General features: G+C 46.9%; 1 protein-coding gene across 2 annotated transcripts in view; it reads right to left on the bottom strand.

The window, feature by feature from the left end:
* Positions 1 to 27,748, bottom strand: part of CCDC88C (coiled-coil domain containing 88C) — a 916,777-nt gene that overhangs the window by 171,765 nt on the left and 717,264 nt on the right. For both annotated transcript variants that reach the window (XM_069637439.1, XM_069637438.1), the window contains exons 28-29: positions 19,681 to 19,749; positions 18,968 to 19,251 (exon numbers count right to left, since the gene is read on the bottom strand). In XM_069637439.1, coding sequence (XP_069493540.1) covers positions 18,968 to 19,251; positions 19,681 to 19,749 — 353 coding nt within the window. The remainder of the gene's footprint in view (positions 1 to 18,967; positions 19,252 to 19,680; positions 19,750 to 27,748) is intronic.

The following is a 27,748-nucleotide window of genomic DNA, read 5'->3' as shown; positions in this document are numbered from 1 at the left end:
ATGCATGCATTCCGTCTGAGTTGCTTCACTGTTGCCACATATTAAATCGACAGAGATGCTGTCATGTAGCTAACATTTGTGTTGCGGGTCATAATCCTCCTTACAGATAATGGTCTGGGAGGGTGGTCAACAACATTAAGGGCTGTGCCAGCCCCCTGCGCGTTAGCACATGTTCACCACCGGGCACCAAGTTGATGGTTCTTCTCTAATCCCCTGTAAGTTCTGAGCCCTGTAAGCCTAGCATAAATGAGGTTGAGAAGGACCCTCCCCTCAGAAAAAGGAGATGAGCAAGTTGATCTACATTATGTAGTTGGGTGTTGTCAAAAAGGTGTATTGTAATTTTAGCAGAATGATCCAGGATTACTTTAATTGTGTCTGTATGAGAGAATATAGCCAATAAAGAGGACTGTACATCGGCCTACTGAATGATGTAGGGTCACAATGATATATGATAATACAAATTTATACCATTACGCAAAAAGAAGGTTTGGGAGATTAGTGACCTAGAATACAGATACTTTGCAATGCCGTTCCTTCATAGGGATATAGTTATTAGAAAACAATACCTTCAGGCTGGACAGATGTTCTCTGATGCGCACATGTAGTTCGTGAATAATGCTGCCAATGTAAACTTTTTTGCATATACAAACGATTGCGTACACAATATAATAAAAAGAAACTGTAGTACTAATGTCACTTGCCAACAGGAGTGCAATCTGCTAAGTGGAAGGTTCTAGGAACTATGGTATTTGCAGAGCTGTGTGACAAGAGCCTGTGATAAGACTAGACCAATACAGAGAGAGGACATATTACAACCTGAAAGAAAGGGCTTAAACTCTGGCACAATGGGAGTTAATTTTGTTACCAAATATTCAAAAGACAGTCACCATAAGTATGGAATGTTAATGAAACATTGGCATCTACTTTCAATAGATGCTGATCTTAATAACTACTTTGAAGCTAAACCAAAACTCTTGTTCACTCGCTGAACCTACTATTAAGAATAAACGATGTCCCTTGTCCTAAGACTGGACACTGACAGAGCGACTGGGAGCGATTGGCTAAGGTTCAGACATAAGTGTTTACACAAATGTGGGTCATGCAGTGTCTGTAAAAATGCTCATTCTGATACTACCAAATTTACTTGCCATGAAGCGATGACAATGCAAATCAAGGATTTCATCAATTGTAGATCCAAATATATTGTGTACACAATCGTTTGTATATTCAAAAATATTTACATTGGCAGCACTATTCGCGAACTACGTGTGTGCATTAGAGAACTCCTGTCCACCCTAGGTAGCCAAGATCCCAAACTGTCACTAGCACTTCACTGGCAAGACCATCATCAGATGGGAAATAAGGCAGACATCCAATTCATTGGCATCAAAAAAGCACACTGCAAAAGAAGAGGTCGAGACCAGCGACACCGCCTGAGACAACTTGAATCACAGAGGATCTGTAGACTTCGATCTACAACCTAAGGCCTGAATAAGGAACATGAAATGAACGTATTTTTGTAATAACTATATTCCTATGAAGGTACGGCATTGCAAAGCGTCTGTATTCTACTTCACTAATCCCCCTAACCTTTTTGCATAATGGTATAAAATTGTTTTATCATATATCATTGTGACCCTATATCCTTCAGTAGGCTGATGTACGGTACTTTTTATTAGCTAATGTCTCTCATACAGGCACGATTAAAGTAATCCTGGATCATGTTGCTAGAATTAGGATGCACTTTCTGACAACACCCAGCTACATAATGTAGACCAACCTGCTCACCTCATTTTTCTGAGGGCAGGATCCCTCTCAACCCCAATTACACTAGGCTTACAGAGCTCAGGATTTATACTGGATTAGAGGGCAGCCATTAACTTAGTGCCCAGTGGTGAACACGTGCTAACCCGCTGGGGCAGGCACCTCCCTTAAAGTTATTGGCCAGCCTCCCCCCCTGTAAGTAGGATTAGTACCCACAACACAAGTGCTAGCTATGTGACAGAGCATCTCTGTCGATTAATATGTGGCGACAGTGAAGCAACTCAGATGGAATGCACGCATGGGGAGCGTGACGTTTACATTTTTCATTTTTTATTATGCTTGCGCTTAACAGCAATAGAGTAAGTACCATGCGATTGCTGAACGCAAAATGTTAACCACCAGGTCTCATGTGAGATTTCTCTCATACACATCAATGTTTACAATTAGCCAGTACGCACGCAAGGGCGATTGACGTCATGATTCTCATATTAACAACCAAAATGGTATCTGCGAGCAGCTGCACGCAGACGCCAGAAGGAGGTTGGGTCCTCTACCGGAAAGGACGCGGCATGATCTTGCATACATGATGTGATACAAGTAAGCAAATCCTACTCTCGAGAAACTCTAAAGGTGATAGTCTAATGTTAATGCCGCCTCTTAAGCTAACAATATAATCTGGCCAATGGAACATTTATTAAGCCGCCGCACTCATTAGCCTCACTTGCAGAAATTCTTACAGGAGGATACTATAGAGAAAGCAGAATTTCTCTGGGTGGTCACTATACCACAGAATAGAAGCACAGCCTACATATCATCTATCAACTTAACACAAGATGACATCTCACTTCAAATGGTGAGTGTTTTTGACAATATTTCTAGCAGTATGCATGAACTAGGAGGAAGAAGCATTCACATTTAACTAACAGGTTCCCCACAGTTTTCAGTTTCCCTACCATGGAGGCCTAACAGGCAGGAGTTCTCAAAGTGGTCTACAGCCACCAGTTTGCTAATTATGAATTCAGTTCCACATTTAGATGAGTGACTAATAACAAATATGAGATAATTTTCATATAGGGGATACAACCTAATATGGACAGATACACTAAACAACATGATCATCAACATTCTGCTCTCAGATTTGGAAATTCTTAGTATGGTCTACATATTGTTCATCTACAATGTGCTGATGATTAATAAAATGGTATGAGAATTGAGTATTTTGGATAAGTTTACGATATATGGACAAGCTGTCGTAACAAGTAACTGATTATCACTTGAGTTTATCTCGAGTTTGGTATACCATATTAGATTAACTAATGATTCATCACCCCCCCACCGTTTTTCTCTTTTTCCTTTTCCTTCTCACTTTCTTCCCCCTATATTTTCCTTGATTTCTTCTCTGACGACACCATGCTTACATAATGGTTTTGTGCTATTTCAACATCGCTATGGCTATGTGTTATGCTAATACTAATATTGGCTCCTTTGGACCTCTGATACATATATTGGCATACTAAATTGGAGATGTAGACTGTGAATTTTGAAACTTGCCTTGAAAAAGACCACAGTCGAAACACGTGTTGACAAAGGCAAAAATCGTGTAGAGGCTAAACGGTCTGAACATTCTGTGCTAATTCATATTCAATAAATACACTATATGGTAAACATCCTGTAGAGGCCAAACTGTCTCAATAATCTGTGCTAATTTATATTCACGGCATACACCTGATGTGACCACATTGATATCTCTATTCATTAGCTAAGTTACACTTTCTACAAGCTCACAGATACTGGCACATAGTGTATTGGGCTTTTCTAGGCAGGGGTTAGCCTAGTAGCACCACAATCTGCAGCTGTTTCAACTACTTGCAAGTTAAATCATACCCAAATCCTCAACCACACTGGCCACACTCACCTGGTTATACCCTGTGATACTTGTTTAAAATTCTATATAGAGGATTTGTCCATTCATGTCCCTATGCAAGTCTAAAGTTGTAATAGGAGACTTAGTTACTAGTCACTTAGACTGCTGCAATACCCCAGCCGCAACACCTTGTTGCATGTTGCACTATGCTTCTGCCTACCCTCTTCCCAGCCCAGACCACAGTTCCACTATTTTTTTTAGGAAAACTTCTACCACTGCACAAAAGGCACCAATAGGAAACTCTTGGCTCCAAGATGGAAGGTGCAGGTAACAGAGAATGTTATGGACTAAAAGTGAAGGCGAGATTTCTTACTCTTACCTCTGCCCCCTCTCTATTCCGAACGGGAAAGTAAAGAGATTACCAAAGAAAGCTTCTAGGTAGCAACAAAACAGACCAGAGCAGCAATTGATTAAACAGACCATACAGTACCAGTGCTCACGGAATGCACAACAGTGTGGACTTGTAGAGGGGCAACGGATATGCCTTAGTTGGAGCTGAATGCCACCATCAAATAATATTTCTGGGAGGGCTGTGCTAGTGAAAGGTGTCAAAAGCTGCCCAGAGCTTCGAAATGTCAGAGTGCCTGAGCCTTATTTCTCTGAACGGATTGAGAAGTCTATCAATGCACCTAAACAGCTGTTTAAGGATGTGCTCTCTTTATCTTCCCACCCTTCGGAACCCATCCTTCCTTCTCAGACACACTGCTCCTTTCCCTCTACTTACTTTGTTGAGAAAATTGATAAAATCGGTCCAACGGTCGGCACCTCAGGTTCTCCTCTCCCACGCCCTGCTGTTCACAATCCTGTTCCCACATCACGTTGGGACTCTTTTCCTGTCTTCACCACAGCCGAAATATCATCGGTCGATCTCAAATTAAAATGTACCTCCCCAATGCACCCCATCCTGTTAGCTATTGTGAAAGACATCTTCTCTTGTATTTGCCCATTGTTTACTGCTGCCATTAATAACTCCTCCTCAGGGCTCATGCTGTCCTTTCTTAAACACTCTCTGGGGATCCCTCTTTGTATTTGTATTTTGTTTATTTGTATAGCACACCTGGCCCAAAGAACCAAAAAGAAAAAAACACTTGATGCAGCTGTTTCTTCTAACTATCGCCCCACCTCTCTTCTCCACTTTCTAATGAATCTTCTGGAAACTCTAGCTGGCCCCCTCAGTTCTTTTCTTGAAAACTCTACTTTCTTTCACTCATCCCAATCTGGATTCCACCCTGGTAAGGGCATAGAAAGCGTGTTGGTATCAGTGGTTGATGACTTTACTCTGCTTTGCGATCAAGGCAAGGTTCGAAGCCTTGTTGCTCCTTGACCTTTCCGTTGCTTTCGACACCGTCAGCCACACGGTTTTACCGGATTGCCTCGCTACGGCAGGCATCTCTGGCACTGTTCTCTCTTGGTACTCTCCTCTTTCCTCTCTGATAGAACTCAGTTTTCTCTGCCCCCTTTCTGTTCCGAACCCACCTAACTTCCATGTGGTGTTCCCCAGGGCTCTGCCCTCTCTCCGGTTCTGTTTAATGCCTATATCCAACCGCTGACTGAGCTCATTTCCACCCACGTCTTCAGTCGTTATTCTTCTGCTGACACCCAAATCTTGGTCTGTTTTGATCTCACTGTTCATGATACTGCCACCAGATTTTGGGGTTGTCTCGAAGCCGTGGGGGAGTGGATGTCTGCTAATTGGCTTAAGCTGAACGGGGAGAAAACTGAGTTGTTGGTGGTGGGCCCCCCTTCTGCTAAAGCCTTCTGGACATCACCCTTTTGGACCCCTAGGCCCAGCCCTACCCCGGTTTCTTAGGTGAAGAACTTGAGCATTAAAATATCCTCACCTCTATCCGCTGAACATCAAATCATCGTTGTTTGTCAAAGACGATATTTGCAGCTTAAAACCTCGAGCAATATTTTGCCTTATCTACCCTCTCAATGTGGCACTCCAGTTGTATCCTCCCTCATTTTATCCACCACGGATTATTGCAATGCCCAACTATTGGCACAGCCTGCATACCTTTTGCAAGTCTTACAAGTGTTGCAAAACACGGAAGCCAGAGTTGCGACTTCTAAGCCTAGGATGCTCCCACATTTCTCCAATGCTTCGCCATCTTCACTGGCTCCTTGTGGCTAAACAAGTGCAATTTAAGTCACTCTGTTTGGTTCATCAGGCCTTTTACGGTGATGGTGCAGAATATCTACAAGCTAAAATTCGCCTGTATGTCCTAGCGTGTACCCTTCGCTCGACTGAGGCCTGTTTGATCTGTGTATCTCACTTTAGGCTGTCTCGCAATGGTGGCTGCTCCTTCTCAGTGGCAGTCGCTCTACTTTGGAATTCCAATCCTCAAAACGCTGCAAACAGCACATTTCATTTCACCAGTCATTGAAAACCTACCTTTTTTAATGTGGCACTTTACTCCCTTTTTACCTCAGACTGCGCCATGATGCTTTCATTGGCGATCGTGCGCTCTACAAATAAAATATAACATAACAAACCGGTACTCCAGGTACATGTGACAACGAACCCCCTGGCAGTGCAGGTGGGTTGCAAATGCACAAACAATTTTGTAAAGACTCTTATGGCTGTATTGTGCCCATGAGGAGATGTTTGGTGCTGGGAATGTTAGCCTCCTCGCACAAATGACTTCCAATATTCCCCCAATTGAGATTTAACCTTCTCAGAATGTTTCTCAGAATATTTTCAGTGGAAGAATAGTGTTCATCATAAAAAGCCCATAAAGCACCACTTATCTTGATATGTCAAACATCAAGACTAGAATCTCTAGCCTTGAGCATCTTCCGAGTCTACATTGGAAGATCCAATCCCCAGTAGGTTGTGAAGATCCACAAGTCCTAAATAGTCTTACTGAATCGAATCAGAGAATGGGACAGAAGGGAATCAACTATGAAAATAATCTGTCCAACGGCTACGAGTCCTCTGCAACCAGGAGCCAGCCATACAGAAAGCTTCAGTCTACATCATAACTGAGGGAAACCCGTTGATATAGAATGCAGAGGGAAAAATAAATTTCTAGATGCATACCTGGCAGGAAATTAAACACTTCTGCTAATAGCATTTGACGATTTTTTAATTGCAGTCTCTTTCAGAGTTAATTCTGGTCTTAAATACATGAGTCTCAAGAAGGTTGCCGCTTCAGAGAACATTGGATAAGAAGATAAAAAACAGATTGAAATAATTGTTAAATCCTTTGTGGTGCCCCCACTGTTCATGCCCTGGACAAGGACCTCATCTCTGGAGAGATGGGATTATTGCCACGATATTGGAAGAAAGTTTAGAGTCAAAGGCTTATGATGAAAGAGTAATTGATGGGATGGAGTGGCTCTTTCTCCTAGCTATTCTTGCAGTTTGATTATTTCTTTCTTGAATGGATAAAATCCCAGCATAGAGATGGGTCAGTCTTGGTTAGTGATCCCATTTACATTGGTTATGGAATCCAAGAATAACGTTTGGGGTTGCTGATCACAAAACTGCCCTCCTTGCAGTTGATGGGCTCAAGTATTTAAGCCCCAATGACACCTCTAAATAGGAGTGGTGGAAGACAAACAAGATTATGGTACTAGATCTGGCCTCAAGGAACCCATAATATGTGGTTTAAATAATCCGGATTTGACCACATTGGCTTCCAACCGGCTTCTAGGATAACCTTTGTAAAATAACTGAATTGTAGATACAAGTGTCTCGCTTAAGACAGATTCACGCCCCTCTTGCTTTCCATTTTAGTTGAATAATGTAGCTTTGAGATATCTTCTCAGTTGAATAAACGTCGAGTCCTCTGGGTCCCACCCCATTTTCCATGGGGGTTGCCGCACTACCCTCCTACTCCCAAAAATCTGGAAACTTTTGTAAAATGAAGAAATCCAACTTCAGATGTCTTGCACATGTTTATGGATGTTATTACCCATCTCTTGTTAAGTTTCTCCCAGAAGTTTTAAAAATGCACCACTATCCCCTTGCACTTTCTTTCACTACTTCACCTTGCCTGCAACACTATTTATCCAAGTTTGACATTCCTTTTCAACAAAAGACTAAGAAACTTCGTACGTGGGTCTTTTGTGATCCATGATAGTTTCATGGAGCAGCACAAAGAACTTTGCATGGTTTTCCACGATCAGTGCTAGTTTTGCGCGTCGATATGAGAACATTTGTGCAGGTTTATTTTTATTTTACAAACCATGCTAGAGGTGCAGCTTTTTGTTCGATTTGTGGTGGGTTCGCGCAGTGGCATGTGAACATTTGTGCCACTCTTTGCGATCCGTGCTAGGTTCACGCAGTGACACGAGAAACTTTCCACGCCTTGTTTCGGATTGAGAGATGGTACGAGAAACTTTTCACCGTTCTTTTCGATAAGCATGGGTGGCAGAATGGTGAGTTGCGGCGAAAAGGATCACAATTTTATAGATTTAGCTTCCACGGCTGGCTGAATGGAATTTAATGATTTTGCCCAGCCCTATTCATCAGTGAAGAGTCATTCTTGCATCAGGTTTACTTTTCTTCTAACACCTTATCGTGGCTGCCTTGGCCACCATTCACTTAATTATGCTCTTGGTACTTCTCTGGCTCCTGCCAATAGAGGTCTCCTTCTAACCTGCAGTCCTTTGACCACTTGGCTAGTGTCAATGCTCTTCTCACACCCTTCTTGGGATTTGACTTGCTTTGCCAATACTTGCATTTCAGTCAATTCATTCTGTGGTACTTGCCACCTGCACCACGTTACTTTTATTCCATTCAGAATATGCTCATCATTTGCTTTCCTTCTGTATGGCATTCAAAAATGCTTATTCAATCATCTTTGTTACTTGTTTTCATTCTATATGGTAATCAGTAAGGCTTTCAGTTCGTTCAGTATTCAAAATCCACACGTTTATTAATGCTTTCAGTTAGTTCAAGCTTGCAAACACTTGCCTAGGTATTCAAAAGTGTTTAGAACAGTTTCTGCAATGTTCATTATTCATGAAAAGCTTATTGCCGGATTTCAGATCGCCCTGGTGTTAGGGTACGACATCCTTTCATAACGTGATGTTTTTTCGCAGGAATTTTTAATGCAAATTTTCTAATGAAAAAGCCCATCGAATTCGTTAGAGGGGGATTAGAAAATTATATATATGGGGTGTGGGTGTTTGGGAATACATAAAAAATTAATGGGGGCGGGGGGAACCCCCCAAAAATAATTAAAAGAATTCAATGGGTTTTTTTGTCAAAAAATAAATATTGCAGTAAAAACCCAGCAAAAAAACATCCTGCGATGAAATGACATGGAACCGGTGCGAGTGTTCCCCTTCTGCACTTCTGCACACTCACTGGCTTCAGGTGGCAGCTCCTGCTGGATTCCCAATCTTCTTTGCTTGGCTTTTCCCACCTCCACAGTCTCCCTGCTTTTCTCTCAGTGTCTGGGTGGTCAAGAAGGGTCCCTTCTATTATGAGGTATTCATGTTGCAAGTGCCATATTGTTGACTAGGGGTGCTGCAACTTGAGCGTGGTTTTCTTTTTGTTCAGAACTGATACAATATTAGCTTGCATGTGCGTAGAAAGATGAAGTATCAAATCTCCCAAATGTAAAAACGTACATGCACCTTAATATAAATGCATGGGCAACTCATGAATCTCAATATGAAGCTGCACTACTGTCACCTGTTGGCTGCACTACTTGTTTGTGATCCCATGTCTGGTGCTTGCCCACCCCCCCCCGGCACTTCTCCCGTCGCCTCTCCCCTGCACTTGCGCAATCTCAATGTCACTAGGCCTAGTAAGATCGTTGTTTCTGTCCTCCCTCTGTTTCCCCTCCTGTACCTCGTCACACCTTGAAACACTTGTGTATAGGCGCATTATAAATGCCACATCATATCAGTGCCCTTATTACAATGAATCAGAACATAGTGGTTAGGGCTCTCTTGCAAAATGCACTGACTTCTAAACAGGTTTTCAGACACAGACTGCAAGTAAATGAGTAATCCCAACCTTTGCGGTCAGCATCTGCAGAAATATCCTTGAGTTTATGGTATGAGTCTTTGAGCTTGTAGATATAATCTCCTGATGTTTGAGAGTGTGACCAAAAGAGTTTTGTTGTTTATTCTGGTCAGTACTAAAATGCGGGATAAGCTAAATGTTAAAGGTATTTGCACCGTCACCACCGGAGTGGTCCCCAGGTGCTCAGGCGGATCTGAAAGAGGAGGGGTGTGGGGTTAGAAGGGTGTAGTGGGAATAGGAGTGTGAGAGCTGTGATGTCCTGTTGGCAGCTTCTGTTCAGTTTTCACAGTTCGCTTAGCTTGAGTGTGGTTATTGGGTTGCTGAGAGTTCCCATATTCTGTTGATGCAGGTTATGTGTTGTCTGTTGTTGCAGTGTGGTGAAGTACGTGCGGATTGCTGTGTGGAGAAGTGGTTGTGCGGTTTTCTGTGTGAGAAGTGTATGGGCAAAGTTGAGATTTTTCTAGTTGGGGTTAGTGTTTTTTCCCGCTTACCTCTTAGTCTTTGTATTTTTTTTGCTCCACATCTTTGGTTATCCTGTGAGTTGGTCTTGTAGTTTGTCCATATAGTTGGTAGGTCTGATGGGGGTGCCAGTTTTCCTTTGTGCTACTTTAGTGGTTTGTGTACCTGGTTGAAGCAGGGGTGTTCGCCCACCCTGGTGTTGGCGATGTTGGGTTTAGAGGATTCTGGTCCCATCCTGCCATAGTGATGCCAAACAGGGCGAGCCAATTTTATGTTCATTACTTTGGATTCAGTGTTGGTTGATGGCCCATTTTACAGTACAGTTTAGACTTTTACACCAAGCCATTTAATTTACTTTAGACCTACTGATCCTGATATTTGCGGAACTGAAAATGGATAGACAGACATATGCCATTTTATGAACTTCCCAGAGGTCCGCATGTTTCAATCTTACCTTGACCGTGTATAATATTTTGATAACCTGATACTCAATTTATCCACAGTTAAATCAACAACTACCATGGACCTATTCTATTGTTGTTTAGCCATATAGGCATTGTACACTCTATTGCAAGGATGCTCCATGATACAATTAAACTTTGTTATTTACAGAAACAATCCGTAATATTGAATATTCCTAACTACTGAAGTTTTTAGAGGACTAGTGTACTAGTATATGCATGGATATTCAGATTATATGACACTGTGCATTTGAATCATTTGTTACATTTCATTTAAAACTCTCATTTGATATTTTTTCTAGAACTCATTTGAATATTGCCCCTGTTGAAGAGAGTGAAAATCTCAAAACGTGTTGGGCCATAAGAATAAAATGCTTTATATTAAACCACTAAATGGTTCTTTTGAAAACTTATGGCTTTAGATAACTACAGATTAAGAAGTACTGTAATCGACTTAAAGACTGACAGCTGCCCATTCACTGGATTAACTTGTTTTACAAAACGTTTGGCTTGGTTGTTGAGCCTTTGATAGTGTGCAGGGGACGCGAGTTCCACTTTCTTTGGGAACTTTCTCAGTTTGTCCTATTTTTGCAACCCATATGCCACGGTTGATATTTTCTCCTCTGCACCTCAAATAAATTTAATACAACTATCCTCAACACACCTTATTATCCGGAACCAGAAGGAGTGCATGGTATATCGATCTATACCCATCCTGCCTATTCTCGTGTTGATGGTCCTTACCTGCCTATGTTTCCTCTGTGGACTAGCAGTATGAGGACATGGCATCCTCCCCCAGCTCTCTTGGCTCCTCCTTGCCCATTCCCAAGTGGGATCCTAATCTACCTATGTTTCCTCTTTGGTATAGCGCTATGCAGCAATGGATCCTACCCCCACGTTCCCTCTCTGGGATTCTTGTTTCCCGCTGCGTATATGCTTCCTAGTAGTTTCCTTCTGGTTATGGGGCAAAGAGCCAGGTTTTGAGTAGTTTTCTGAATTGAAGATGATCCCTTGTGTTGCGTATGTTTTTTGGTAGCTTATTCCCGGTTATTGGTGCCAGGTGAGAGAAAGATGAACCTCCAAATTTTGTTGTCTTGTTTGGTTTTGGTTCTAGGCGGATGTCGTTGCTTAATCTGAGTGTTCTTGTTGGACGGTACACGTCTATTTTCTATTTTAGGAACTCTGCTCTTTGGCCGTGGATTTTAAAGCTATTTAGGAGTTTCAATTGTGCAATAAAGTGGAAGCCTTGTAGATTGGAAAAGTTGCAAGGCAACAGACGTTATCTTGCTCTTTCTATTAAAATTTTTGGAGGGGATTAGTCATTTGCTAGTTTAAGTATTTTTCCAGGTCATCAGAGGGTTTATGAGGCCTCACAACTTAGGTCTTTTGAAGGCACGAGAAGTCTGGAATGGAGATGGCTGTCTATTATAGTTCAGGGGAAATAATCGTAAAACAGACCTTCCTCAATTTTCTAAAGTAAGTTAGCGATACGAGGTGCAATCATACTTCAACTTAAAGGTTTTAAGCCAGTTATTGATAGCAATGAATTATGTTTTCAATACTGTTGAAACCATGCACCAATGTCAGGACCTAATACAACCAATCCCAAGAAGAGGTGTGTTTTAAAATATGATCTGAAGATAAGCCTGAACAATGGAAATGGAAAAATTGGAAAAAGATGGGTTCTCTTTGAAGAGGTTTTGTCCAATCATATTTGGTGTGTGGGGAGTAATAAAATGTATCTGGGAGTGTTTTAAATTGTTGCAAAAAGTATATAAACTACCAACTGAAGTTGTATTGTTGAGACTTGGGTTAGTTTGGTCCTACACCACCATCTAACCGCTGCCCGGAGCTTTTGTACAATAAACCTGCTTTATGTACAACCGTGTAGTCGCTTCTTAAATTGTGGGCCTGTAAAGGTCCACCCCCACGGGAGGGAGGGGAGAGCTCCACTTCTGTCCCGGACATCTGCAGTGACCGGAGGATTTTTTCAGCACCCCACAACTTCTGCTTGCACCTGACACTAAGGTGACAGGACTTCTCGACCTACTCTGGACTTCCCTGGCCCCAGTGTCTCTGGTCCTCTCCCAACACGGCTTCCGACACGACTTCAAACAACAAGTCTTCCTCTTCTGTCTCTTCAGTCCGTCTTCCAACACAGCTTCAAAAACTCGCGTCTTCCTCTTCTGTCTCTCCAGTCCGTCAGCTTCCAGCTCCAGCCAGCTCCAGATTCCAGCCTGTTGTGCGACCCTTCTTGCTGTGAAAAGCCTGCCTTTTCATATCCGTTGGGATTACTAAGTGGCTACAGATGGTGGTCACTTAGTCCAATTGCCTGACCATAATTAAAGGGACATGCCTGATCTTTCCAATACTCTACAGGCCTCTTCCTCGTCTCAGTGCTCGAGTGGTGAAATGACCTACAAGTGTTCACCACTTTGAGTTGCCTCTTCCTCGTCCCAGTGCCGTAGTGTGTTAAACAATGGAAACTGCGGGAAAAGGTGTTGCAACAGCCCATAAAGGCAGGGGGAGGGTTAGGCTGGTCTTCAATAGGGAAAGAGGGATACCATGTCTCACCTGTGGATATCCTTTGCCTAATCCCCAAGGACCCTCCTGGCCAGGTGATCCTCCCTCGCTTCTCCACCCTCAGGGTCAGGATCCAAGGATGATGGCCTTTCCCTGGCCACCTGAGAAGACAGTCCAAGTGGAGTGGGTGTGAGGATACCCTCAGGTTTCTAACAGGTGTCAATAGTTCCTCCCTTATTATTCTTGTATAATATAACATGCCTTGTTTATTTCCAAAATCCCTTTATCTGAAATGTACAAAGGCATGTAAATGTTGCTTTGTTTTCTGTAGGAATTTATTTTTCCTAGAAATACAATATAACAAAGACAGCAAAACCTCAGCAGAGCTGATGCTTCCCAATGTACACACTCCTGGCCACTGTGTTTACCATTTCATAACACAGATGCAGTTCTCCTATATTAGTCCGCTTTCTCCATTCAAATGTTGGGATTTTTCCAACTGAAAAAGGGAGGGCTCTGGAAAAGTTGGACAACCACCTTGCACTAATATGAATACCCCAATGAGCACAGCTGAGACATTTACCTGAATGCAACAGACCACTATCCTGTTTCTCATCTTCCCCAGAGTCATTGTGGATTGTTTAGAAAGACATTAAAACATATGAATGCGAAAGGAGAAATCTTTTGGAATAAAAGCCGTAGTGAACCCAACCGAGAGAGTCTAACATTCGAGAAGGGTCTGAGCCTGGAAGAGGGCGAACCAAGGGTGAAAATTCATCACCCAACGACTTGTGAATGCAGCAGGTGAAATCTTGTGATTAAAAGCCCTAGTGAACCAGACGGAGGAAGGGTGACATTCAAGAAGGGGCTGAGCCCGGAAAAAGGGGGACCCAGAGGTGAAAACCATCAACCAACGTAAAAGATGAAATGGTGTGAATAAAAGCCATAGTGAACCCGACAGAGGGAGGCTTCTATTCGAGAGAGGTCCGAGCATGGAAGAGGGGGATCCAGGGGTGAAAATCCATCACCCAATGTACGGACCGAAAAGACATTTTCGTTTTGTTCTTTTTAAACCCATCAGATCCAGGAAGGCAAGACACTTATTTGTAGAACGGAGACTTAACCACCAAAGATCCTGATACCTGAGAACGGAACTGTAGTCTTGTGCCGGGAAAGCTCGAGAGTGTGCTATGCTCAGGAGTCCCACCTTGTCACGTGCTCAAAACATGGGTGAAGGGAGACCCCTGGCAATAACATCCTGACTTATCATTTGTGAACACTTTTTTCCTTCTTTCTTGTGGACACTATGCCACACTTTTTTTTGGTATTTATTTGTAAGGATTGGCAATATTTTTTTTTAGTATAGGCCCTTTTATTTCACAAGATGCCACTAGGACGGTCTTATTATTTGATGGTCGTAGCTTGCTCCCATATTAGACTTGGATTGTTTAATGTTTAATATACGGCGTGTTCGCCAATACCCCCCCAGGAGTTCCCTTCGTCCCAGGGTGAACTCGCCGGCTCTTCGTGGCACCTCCTGTTCTGTCTGCAGCTGGCCGATGACAGCCACTGGATTATCTATCCTTTGCGTTGCTCGGCTTTCGGCTTACATGTCTCCCGTGGCTTTGGCTTGGCTTCTCCTCTCCTCGCTGCTCTCCAGTAAGCTTCTCTTTGTATTTTTCCATCCACGAACACCCGAGATTAATGCTCTCACTTCTGGCGTACCTGCATGAAATAATCTTTGCATCATCCTCTATTGCTCACTGTATGAGCCGGTTGGCTCCAATGTGTTTCTTTCAGTTCTCCGGCCACTCGAAGAGCTGCAGCCTGCTCCCATCAGCAGTCTGCCATTTCTTCTTGTGATCTTCTTTTAAATGTCCTGGGCACAGGTGTATTCTCACAACTAGAGCGTTGCCTGTTCTCTGGGCTTCCTCTGCTCTGCATTGCTCCATTCCTCCTCTTCGTCGCAGTGTTAAAGTGTTTCGGGGAATAGTAGTTTCTTGTTACTAACTTGCACAACAACATTGGAGGAATGGCTTTAAAATGTCCGTAGGGTGAATCAATGTTTGAAAGTTGATCTGAAGAACTGTTTGAGGGAAATTCTGCATTCTCCTTTGAGGGAGCAGAGAAAGAACCAGAATATGCCATTAGGGCGTTATGTATGGGAGATTCATCCTGCAAGCGAAATGGGGGACACCAGGTCTCATTTGGAGGTTGTCTCCTCCCATGTTATCCTCCCTCGCATAGCTGCCTCAAGGGTCAGGATCAGGTAGCAGCTGCCGTGCTCCAACCACGTGGGAGGAGGACAGCCCCAGAAAAACAGTGGTTCATCCATTGGATTCATCACATGACCTAGGCCTTCTTTTGCTCTGGGCCTGCAGAGACGCTCCACCTGCACGGTAGGCTTATCCCCCTTTTTGCTGGTCTTTATTTAGCTTTGTCTTCTTCTTGTGTTTTCATTCTGCCGCCATGGGTCCTTCTCTAGCCCCCATCAACCTGACACTCCTTCCTCCCTCCTCTCATTACTTCCACTGTGTGCCCTGACCGGGTCTGTGCTCCTGCACGTGACTGGGACACTCCCTCTTCTGTGGCTCAGCCAGGGCAGCCTTACCCGTTCAGCCATCAGCAAAGGGCCAGAAGCAAAGGGCCGCTCCCTACTAAGCAGGTTCACTCTGTGTTTGCCCATGTTCGCCTCGGGACGCCTGACACAGACAATTTACAGCAACAGAAATGGTAGGTGTGGTGTGGTGCAGGGAGGGAGCACAGCCATTACTGTACTCCAGTAAAACCCCACCATTCTTATTACTTACTATCATATACTTAACTGCATTTACCCTAATTGTGTAAACTGGCTGTCTTCTGCATCTGGCCTATTTGCATGGGTTGGCACTTCACCTATTTGTGCAGGTTATCCATGTTTTGCATTTAGCCTAATTTATATGTTAGCCATGTGCTCCTCTTAGATGGTTTGCTGGGGGAAGGAAATGCGTTGCTCCTAACTAACTGTTCTAAAAAGTCACCATTCTGCATACTCGGCATCAAACTCTGAACTAAACACAACCGTACCTCTACCACACAACAAAGCACACACACTTCACAACACCATACATGAAACCGAACTATTCACAATCATACCTCAACATGACATGACGTCTACCAACCAAAAAACACACTTGCGATCAGTGACCGGTTTCTCCAAACTGAAGCTACCACCGCACATCAAAGCTCTCTTGCTCTTCTCCCAAGCGATCCCACTAAGAAACCCCCCAAAATTCCCCTTCCATTGCAGATCTGCCAGAGCACCAAGAGACCATGCAAGTGGCAACAGTGCACAGTACAAGACCCAATAACATCAGTCTGGATATGAATGTGGATTAGGGTGTACAGGACCCTTGCCCCAAACAAACCAGTTCCAAGAACACAGTTGCTCTGAGAGCATGTCCATATACGGCCTTTAGGAAAGGTTGTCTTTTTTCAAATTTCCACCATTGACTTCAATGGAGTCCCCTGGCAACTCTGCTAACAGTCTGGATCCTGACTGAGTTCTGGCGTGAGGTCTTTTTGCCTTTCTTGGGGCAGGGGGACACTATGGCTAGCAGTCCATGCAGAACCTCTTTCCACCATTTCATTGCAGCAAAATCCACCTTACGTTGATTACTGGAGTCACACACTGTTACCCCTTTTCTTTTCTGTAACTAACAGACATTTTAGTTACATTTGCGATGCACAAAGAACAAGCTGGTGGCAGTGAACCGATGCTTACTCTTTTCCTATTGCACTACTGCCCACCAGTCTTTTTTTCTAAAATAATGTCTTTTTTAGTACCATGCACTCAAAATGGGTTGGAGTTCCTAAATATCCTACTTGGTAGGATGGGTTAAAGGTGTTCTAAGGAAGGGGATATCACATCTCTCCAGCTGGTGTCCCACTCCCCGAAGACCCCCTCACTCAGGTGATCTTCCCGCACTGGTCCACCCGCAGGGACATTTATAACCAGGGAATATTGTTGATACTAAATCCAGGGCAATGATTTAATTTTCAGGCCTTGCTCGTGCAGCATTTTTCTCCTGCATGAACAGCAGCGCACGCCTCTCCAGGTCAGTGATTTTTTGGCTTAACACAGCAACGCCACAGAACGCGTGCTTCTGTGTACATTGATCTATAGATGTTTCATACACTAGCTGTAGCCTGTGTTAGAGATTTTGGTTACCCTGTTACAAATACTACACTATGTACGTTTTACATATAGAGCCCACGTCGAACTGGAAAATGACATTCCCCAAATGTGTGATTGTGGACAAATCATGCCTCCCTCTGTACATCGGTTTTTATATCTGGCTGAAATGAGAGCAACTGGAAACACGGGTGGCAGATTCATTTGAAAAATCAGAAGATTGCTTGCCATCACTTCCAGTGATGTCACTTGGGGGGCGGGTCAAATTACATGACTTCCTGTGATGTCATCGGGGGGTCAAGGGCCGTGTCATGTCACTTCCGCTACCCCTGGCATTTTGGTGCAATGACGTCCCCGTCTCCCTCATGGGATTCTTAGAAAATCCATTTTCTCCCTATCCTGGGGTACATGATGGTGGCCTGACCAGACCGTCTGAAGAAGCCTTGCACATGCAATCGCGAGCCCACTGCTGCAGCGTTAACTGGTGAACCCTGTTACCCCAAAGATCCCCCATCTTGTGGGAGTGTTAGTTTTGCTGCTTGGAATTCAGAGGCTGGGCTAGCCATATGTCCTGCTTTTCTCCTGTCCCCATTGGAGAACAATAGGATGTCAGGTCAGCCTGCAACTATACTTGTCTACTTACGGTTGGTGGAGCCTGGGCAAAGGAGTCATTCTTAGAGTCTTACTTAACACTCAGGACTTGTAGTCTGCCTCTTTCTTTACAGAGACAGTGGCGTTCTATTACTTATCTTATGATCCGAGTTTTGTTCTTACAACAAGACTGACTTTTGAGCTACCTTTCAAATCACTTCAAGCCTATAGTGTTCCATGGTCCATCCAGTCGAGCCATAGGTGTGTGCAATACTTTCCTAACTAAATAGGCACAACTAGGGTTCCTTTCCTGTAGCACCTGCCACTGGCTAGGATAGGACTGGACTACATAAGTATTACTGCAAGTATTGTGAGTGCCTTATGAAGTTACGGAGCTGAGGTTTTGGATACAAGGTTTTGCCCCACTCACTTGTCAAAAGGTATCAGAAAAAACAAATCTGCCACCAAATATGATGAGATCTCAAAGAATGAGGCTGTAAAAGCATTGAAATGTAACAACTTTCCTTACAATAACACTGAAAATAAAACAAGAACTATTAATCTGTTGATCGAAAAGACACTCCAAATGTTGTGAGTTGGTGAACTCAGCAGCAGTAAGGAAATATGTTTTTAAATTTGACAATTAAAAATAATACAAGTTATTTTTATAGCGTTTTTTCCAAAGCAATGCACACAGAAAATGTTTATATACAATTATTACCCAACTGAAGCTGGTATTCAGTTATCGACTTGAGAATGAGCTAATGCTGAGTTGGCCTTGCCAGTTTTCAAACCTGCGACCTGTTGCTCGCACACAGATCTGCAGCAAGCTATTAACATGCTGGGCTACCTCACCTGCTTTACAGAGCCCTATTCCCTTCCGAAAGCTGGCCTGACTGAAACGCAGTCCATCCTTTAATCTGCCGGGTAGGCAACTGGCAAGCTGGCTAAAGAGATGCTGTAGCATGGCAGAACTGCTAAAGACTTGTTTCTGATCTACTTGTAATCCAACACATGCTAAACTGATGGCTAAGTACCGAAAGGTAGAACCTGTAGATGGTTCCTGTTTGGCCTGAAGTACTTACGCTGGGTGGGGACAATCTATTACTCTCTTCCAAGAATTCCTCCAAAGTCACCATCTCGCTGTCTGGCGAGACGATCGCTGGTCTGGTCTTTGGCTTTTGTGGGGTATCATAGGCCATGAGTCCGTTTCTAGGCAGGGAGGTGTCCAGCCTGCCAGAGGAATCCAACATGGCAGAGCTGGAGCGGTACAGGCAGCTGTCTCGGGGCAAGGTGCTTGCTTCCCGACTTGGCCCAACATCTTCGCTGCTGAAGCTCTCGGATCTCCCATTGAGATGATCTGCGGAACCTGTGGACGTTGCAAAGAAATATGCATGCATGTTATTCCTTGACAGGGCGATCATTATTTAGGGTTGGGCCGCTCATGGTTAACAGTAAACAATATATTTTCACATTAAAGATTACGGGAAGTAATGTTTGCACAAACTCCCAGCAGAAGTGGTTCAGACGACAACAACACGGAACATTGGAAAGTCCTTCAGAAACAGACAGAACATCTCAAGTGGTTGAGCGGAGTAAGAAAGGCTGAGGACTGATACCATGTTTATGTGGAAAGAGTAGGCAGGAAAATGGCCGCTTCGTGAGTGTGGGTGGGTGGGTGTATGTATAGGTGGTGCGTGGGTCTGGGGTAGGTGACATAGTATAATCAATCAGGGCTCAACAATAGCTCTATACGTGGGACAAATTCAAGTCTGTGGCGGATACCAAAAGACTATACCTTTTAAGTTGAGGGGGGAGCTGTTGTTGGATGCACTTCGGCTACTTTCTAAGCTATTTGGCCTGGACGCTGCAAAGAAAATAATTTACATTATTAATGTCAAAACTTAGATTAAAGCACAAAAGATAGCTCAGTGGGTAAACGTACGTGCTGCAGAAATCAGTGAATAGGTCAGGTTCAATTTTAGGCCATGCCCAGTGAAGCACTTCATCCATTAGAGGTTGATGAAGTGGGAATCACTGAAATAGCTAATAGTAAGCTCCTGTTATTCATAGCACCTGATGTCAACCTGTTTTGATATTAGCACTGTGTTATAAAGGATAATTTAGCACCAACTGTACATTGCAATTATACTAAAAGATGGACCAGAGGTGTTCCACCCATCTGCACCAGATTTTGCATAGTTACCTTTTAGTATCTGCTGTACATCACTGGCTACATTACATGCTGACACCCCACACTGTTCCCTGGATTTGAGCCCCTACACACGAGACAGTTGCCTGAGAGCAGCAACACATCAAGGAGGTCGTAGAAGGACTGGCCAGAGCTCATTTCAAGCACCTGGACATGAGGAACCAAACTTCAATCACGTTTCAAGGCCCTAAGATGCACTGTTTTCAAGATACCTTCACAGCAACGCACTGCACCGTGCCTTGCCTGGGTGAGGTGATAGGTGAAGAGAGCGCACAGAAGGTCCCATTATGCTGCAGCATGCCAACTCTCACCCACCACCTCTCCACTTCGGAGTATGCAAGCCAGCCACATGCAACCATTCTCTGTGCAGTTTACTTCAGGGTGCAAATCAAACGATAAGCTACTCAGAGCAGCGACCTACAGGATCATTGATTTTCAACAATTGATGAATGTCATCATGTCCGTCTACAGAACCTGTGCGGAATACGGTTAAATGTGCACTGCAATGCAAGAAATCGGCAAAACATCAATGTGTTCCTACAAGGACTGGACAACGCTCAGTTTTAAGCGTTTCAACGTCAGGAACAAAACTTGAAGGTCTCGGAAAAAAAATTTCAGTGCCCTAGGACGCACCGTTACCAAAAATATCTGCACTGCAACGCACTTTCCCCACACCACGGCGACGTGACAGGTGGGGAGAGCGCACAGACGGTCCGATCATGCTGCAGCATGCCGATCCTCCCTTCCAAGTCTGCTCTGCAGTATGCAAGCCAGCCACACGTGCCCATTCTCAGTGCAGCTAAATTCAGAGTGCAAAGGACATCAGACGATAAGCGGCTCAGAACAGCGATCTGGACGATTGATTTACACAAGCGACTGGCAACAGGGACTTCAACACTTGATGAGGGTGTCGTTGTTAGGCAGAAACCTGTGCAGTTCCCTTAGGGACCACTGCAAAAGATTTAAGACTACAGGTGTTTAGCAGTAAACCCACTTGGTAGCAGTCTGTACCACACAGATTCACTTGGTAGCTGTGACTGAGCAGTCAGACTTCCCTCAAGAAGAGTTAGGCAGTATGCAGAGTATACACAATAGGTACAGGGATACAGTAGCACAAGCAAACACTGACCAGAGCTTTGGTGTAAAAGTATATAATTATTTATTTAAAAACACTTGTGATTTACACTAGCAAAAATGAGTTAAGTAAATTCAGCACACAGTCTCTATCATATATATATATATATATATATATATATATATATATATATACACAACCCTATTCACTTATTAGACAAGTCTTAGTGAGAAACACCACTTATTTTCAGACAGAGGTGAGCGCTTAACATAAGATGACACTCTAATAAGTTGTAAAGAAAGGGAGGGAAAAAGGCAGAGTTAAGGAAGCACACAAGTTTCAATACTTTTAAAAAGAACCACAGTAAGGCAGGATAGGCAGAGTTCTACTGGAGAGCAAGGAAGTCAATTGCAAGGCCCACTCTTGGAGAGAGCAAACAGAAGGGGTCCAGGTTCACACAGTGGGGTTATGCCCAAAGAGTCTTGTAGATAGTTCGCACAAAAAGGATGAAATTAAAGTCAGGAAAAGTTAGCTAGGTTGTCCCAGGCTAGCCCAGGTTAGAAAGTCGAGGCTTTACTGTTACCCCGAACGATCTGTCGCAAGGGAAGCCAGGCGAGACACAGTACCTTAAGTGTGAAGGAAGCTCCAGCGGGGGCAGTTGTTCCTGGCAGCAGGTGCAAGTCAGTGTTTCGTCCCGAGGAAGAAGAGGTCCCGCCGTGGAGGAAAGATGAAGGTCGTTGCACTACCAGCGAAGAAACCAGCCGCGGAATTCTTCGGTTAAAAGGTACTACCCTTCTCTTTGCGGTAGTGGTAAACCATGGTATTCCGGTTGCCGGGGTGCTTGGCACGGGCAAGGCGGCCATGAGATGCTCCAGGAAGGTGAAAAGAAGGCAAAACTGGTTATCCCCACCAGGAAGAAGACTCTCCGGACTGGAGATCTCCTCTGTCGTCGGGAAAAGTGGCGAGACGGTTCAGCAGGGCTCCACCGGTGGTGTCGTCGTTGCAGGTTGGATCAGCTTCTCCCTCCTCGGATTCTTAGGTCCTGTGGCGACTTCTGAAGTTCCAGTCCCCAAAGTCCTGCTTTTATGCAACACACCCCCATTCACTCAGCCTAGCTGTCAATCAAACAGGCTAAGGGGCCAATCACACAAGAGTGCGACTTGAGTTGCCAAGGCAACTCAGTCCAGGGTGCCTAAACCCCCTCCTACACCCTCTGTGGTACCCAGACAGAGTGGCACCACGATTGGAGGCTTCTGTGGAGAAGCCCGCCAAAAAGTGGAACAAAGGGCTCGACTTGGGTTGGAGTCACAGAAGAGAACACAAACACCATTTTAGAATCGAGTTCTGGCAAAAAATATCAACCGGCGAATTAATATTAAATAAATAAACCGGCGGTATGTTCGAGCCTATACGAATTAAATAATTAAAGTTGTTAGCCTCGAACAATGGGAAAATCCCATAGAGATATATTCGCGGTCGAATATAAAATGTAGTATCCACTGCCACCAGCCAAAAATCGATCAGGGGGGATGGAGACGTGCCCCCTCGAACAACAGACCCCGGGGCAATCGAATTGCCCCAACCAGTACGTCTACAACATGATGGTTTGTACTGGTTTCTGTTCATAATTTGGGACTAGTAAAGCCAATGGTGACTTTACATGCCCTGGGAGACAGTAGTCAGTCCCAGGGTATGGAGTCTATGTTGGGGGGTCGCTACGACACCCCTGGGTTATGGCACGGAGGGCGCTATGTAACCCACATCAAAAACACATGAGACCCTATGGAGTAAAAGACCCCATAAAACATGGACAGACAAAGGAACACCTCAAATCATGTCTAAGAGTGGGAGTAAAAGAGGCTCACTCTTAGCAGGAGAAAAAATAAACCCCAAAAATCCAGCAAAGCTGCTGGGAGACTCGCTAGGTTTGGGAAATTAGCCTTTACAGAGAATTCTCCCTAACAGTCGTCCTGTCTGTATACAGAACCTGTGTGAAGTGCTGGGTATTTTTTGCAAGTTCTATAGGGTGGCAACAGGATACTGGATGTGGTAATTTAGGGGGTAATTCATAGAATTCAGCGCACAAGTGGCGCACGCGGCTGGCGCACAGTGTGCGCGTGCGAATCCCTGCGCCAGCCGCGTGCGCCAAAACCCATTTCCGCGCACAGCGTATTCATGGATTCCAGCTACCAAAACCAGCCGTGGCGCACAGTGGTGCAGCGACCCTGCAGCAGCGCCAGTTACGCCCCCAAGAACGCCTCTCGCGCAGGGAAAAGCCATCAAAATCCCCAATCCAGTGCAAAGGGCTGCGCTAACCCTGTACCAGCACAACAAGCGGGCTACGTGTATCACTGGGGTGCGCGGGAAGTACCTCACGTCATTTCAGCTGGGTACGTGCATTTCAGGGATGCGCGGGAAGTTTCACACGCGATTCCATCAGGGTACGTGTATTTCAGGGGTGCGTGGGAAGTTCCACACGCGATTTCAGCAGGGTACGTGTATTTCAGGGGTGCATGGGAAGTTCCACACGCGATTCCATCAGGGTACGTGTATTTCAGGGGTGCGCAGGAATTTTCACACGCGATATCAGCAGGGTACGTGTATTCCAGGGGTGCGCAGGAAGTTCCACACGCGAATGTCCAGGCTACGTGTATTTCGGGGTGCGCGGGAAGTTCCACACGCAAATCTCCTGGCTACGTGTATTTCAGGGTGCGCGGGAAGTTACACACGCGATTTCAGCAGGGTACGTGTATTTCAGGGGTGCGCGGGAAGTTCCACACGCGATTCCATCAGGGTACGTATATTTCAGGGGTGCGCGGGAATTTTCACACGCGATATCAGCAGGGTACGTGTATTCCAGGGGTGCACGGGAAGTTCCACACGCGAATGTCCAGGCTACGTGTATTTCGGGGTGCGCGGGAAGTTCCACACGCGAATGTCCTGGCTACGTGTATTTCGGGGTGCGCGGGAAGTTCCACACGCAAATCTCCTGGCTACGTGTATTTCAGGGTGCGCGGGAAGTTACACACGCGAATCTCCTGGCTACGTGTATCTTGGGGTGCGTGGGAAGTCTCACGCGCGAAGTCAGCAGGGTACATGTATATCAGGGGTGCGCGGGAAGTTACACACGCGAATGTCCTGGCTACGTGTATTTCGGGGTGCGCGGGAAGTTTCACACGCGATATCAGCAGGGTACGTGCATATCAGGGGTGCGCGGAAAGTACCACACGCAATTCCATCAGGGTACGTGTATTACAGGGGTGCGCGGGGAGCACCACACGTGAATTGCACGTGTGGGTCCTCCCAGGTGTTCCCTCTACACCCTCCACGGCCCCTGCAGGTGGCTCACACCACAGGGGCCTACCCTGCACATGTCCTGCAGGCACCCCATCCACCATGGCCATGCCCCCCAGCCAACCCACATGTCAACTTGCACTACTGCCCACCAACGCATGTCCCCCTGCACCCCCAGCCACCAGGGGCACCCTCCACCAGGCCCCCACCCATGTCTCCCACCACCCCCACCCCCCAGCAGTGCAGGGGCAGCCTCCACCAGGCCCCCACCCATGTCTCCCACCACCCCCACCCCCCAGCACTGTGGGGCACCTGCCAGCAGGCCCCCACCCATGTCCAACTCATGTTCCCCACCACCGCACCCCTCAGCACTGTGGGGCACCTGCCAGCAGGCCCCCACCCATGTCCAACTCATGTCCCCACCACCCCCACCCCCAGAAGTGCAGGGGCACCCTCCACCAGGCCCCCACCCATGTCTCCCACCACCCCCATCCCCCAGCACTGTGGGGCACCAGCCAGCAGGCCCCGACCCATGTCCAACTCATGTTCCCCACCACCCCCACCCCCCAGCACTGTGGGGCACCTGCCAGCAGGCCCCCACCCATGTCCAACTCTTGTCCCCACCACCCCCACCCCCCAGCAGTGCAGGGGCACCCTCCACCAGGCCCCCACCCATGTCCAACACATGTCCCCACCACCCCACCCCCAGCAGTGCAGGGGCAGCCTCCACCAGGCCCCCACCCATGTCTCCCACCACCCCCACCCCCCAGCAGTGCAGGGGCACCCTCCACCAGGCCCCCACCCATGTCTCCCACCACCCCCACCCCCCAGCACTGTGGGGCACCTGCCAGCAGGCCCCCACCCATGTCCAACTCATGTCCCCACCACCCCCACCCCCCAGCAGTGCAGGGGCAGCCTCCACCAGGCCCCCACCCATGTCTCCCACCACCACCACCCCCAGCAGTGCAGGGGCACCCTCCACCAGGCCCCCACCCATGTCTCCCACCACCCCCACCCCCCAGCACTGTGGGGCACCTGCCAGCTGGCCCCCACCCATGTCCAACTCATGTCCCCACCACCCCCACCCCCCAGAAGTGCAGGGGCAGCCTCCACCAGGCCCCCACCCATGTCCCCACCACCCCCACCCCCCAGAAGTGCAGGGGCAGCCTTCACCAGGCCCCACCCATGTCTCCCACCACCCCCACCCCCCACCAGTGCAGGGGCACCCTCCACCAGGCCCCCACCCATGTCTCCCACCACCCCCACCCCCCAGCACTGTGGGGCACCTGCCAGCAGGCCCCCACCCATGTCCAACTCATGCCCCCATCACCCCCACCCCCCAGCAGTGCAGGGGCACCCTCCACCAGGCCCCCGCCCATGTCCAACACATGTCCCCACCACCAGGCCCCCCAGCAGTGCAGGGGCACCCTCCACCAGGCCCCCACCCATGTCCAACTCATGCCCCCACCACCCCCACCCCCCAGCAGTGCAGGGGCACCCTCCACCAGGCCCCCACCCATGTCTCCCACCACCCCCACCCCCCAGCAGTGCAGGGGCAGCTTCCACCAGGCCCCCACCCATGTCCAACTCATGCCCCCATCACCCCCACCCCCCAGCAGTGCAGGGGCAGCCTCCACCAGGCCCCCACCCATGTCCAACTCATGTCCCCACCACCCCCACCCCCCAGCAGTGCAGGGGCAGCCTCCACCAGGCCCCCACCCATGTCTCCCACCACCCCCACCCCCCAGCAGTGCAGGGGCAGCCTCCACCAGGCCCCCACCCATGTCTCCCACCACCCCCACCCCCAGCACTGTGGGGCACCTGCCAGCAGGCCCCCACCCATGTCCAACTCATGTCCCCACCACCCCCACCCCCCAGCAGTGCAGGGGCACCCTCCACCAGGCCCCCACCCATGTCCAACTCATGTCCCCTCCACCCCCACCCCCAGCAGTGCAGGGGCAGCCTCCACCAGGCCCCCACCCATGTCTCCCACCACCCCCACCCCCCAGCAGTGCAGGGGCACCCTCCACCAGGCCCCCACCCATGTCTCCCACCCCCCGGCAGTGCAGGGGCAGCCTCCACCAGGCCCCCACCCATGTCCAACTCATGTCCCCATCACCCCCACCCCCCAGCACTGTGGGGCACCCTCCACCAGGCCCCCACCCATGTCTCCCACCACCCCCACCCCCCAGCAGTGCAGGGGCACCCTCCACCAGGCCCCCACCCATGTCCAACTCATGTCCCCATCACCCCCACCCCCCAGCACTGTGGGGCACCTGCCAGCAGGCCCCAACTCATGTTCCCCAGCCAGCATGTCATAACAATCTAGATCCCTGGTCCCTATGGTCAGCCTCCAAATGCAAAACACCCACCGAGTATTGCATCCACCCACTCAGAAATGGCAATTACATGACAGAACACCAATTGCAAGTTTCGAAAGAAACACATGTCCCTCACATACACCCAATGGGTGTCAGTGAATCTCAAAACCCATATCATGATATGCATGAAACCAATGAGATGATACTACACATTGAAGTTTGATAAAAAAAATATGTATTAAAGGAAACAAATAGATTCAAAAATGAAGAAACAGAAATGGGAATGTACAAAAAAGAAAAGAAGCATGTCCGTGAAAAAAAGCAAAACCAAAAATCATAATCCAAAGTAATGGTGTCCAAAGTCACTGTCCACAAAAGAAAATCCAATGGGAAATAATAATTGAAAGCCATTGCTCCATGGGTAAATTGTGAAAGAAAAATAAAATCCAACAGTGAACTATGTACAGACGAACAAGCCAGGGTCCATTATCCCAACAAAAGAAATGAAACTTATCTAACAACACTAACTAATAAAATAAACTATATACAAAAATGTGGGCAATGTCCAAAAGGTCCAAAATAAATAAAAAAACAAAGGAAACCTAACACTAACTACATAACTATGTACAAGGGCAGCGGGCTAGTCTGACGGCTCACTTTTGGATGTCCCGGGCCAGGTCATCATCGAACTCCTGCTCAATGTCCCGGAGGCGGTCCTCCTCCATGGCGCCGAGGGTCCGCAGGGCCGTCGACGTGTCCACCTCCAACCCCCTGCGGATTGCCTCGAGGCACTCGGCCCGCCTCAGGGCCCTCCGTATGGAATTCTCCGCCCTGACCATCGTGAGCCGTGCCTCTTCCGCCCGCTGCCGCTTCGCATCTATGGCGTGGCCCAACCACTGCCACACGGAAGACACTCTGTCCTGGGTCCTCCTGCCCTCCGGCCGATGCCTGCCCCTCCGATGTT

Source organism: Ambystoma mexicanum, chromosome 14 (genome assembly GCF_040938575.1).
Source record: "Ambystoma mexicanum isolate Mex_15411 chromosome 14, UKY_AmexF1_1, whole genome shotgun sequence".
NCBI classification, from domain to species: domain Eukaryota; kingdom Metazoa; phylum Chordata; class Amphibia; order Caudata; family Ambystomatidae; genus Ambystoma; species Ambystoma mexicanum.
Note: the sequence above shows the minus strand (reverse complement) of the source record. Positions and strands in the feature narration are given on the sequence as shown.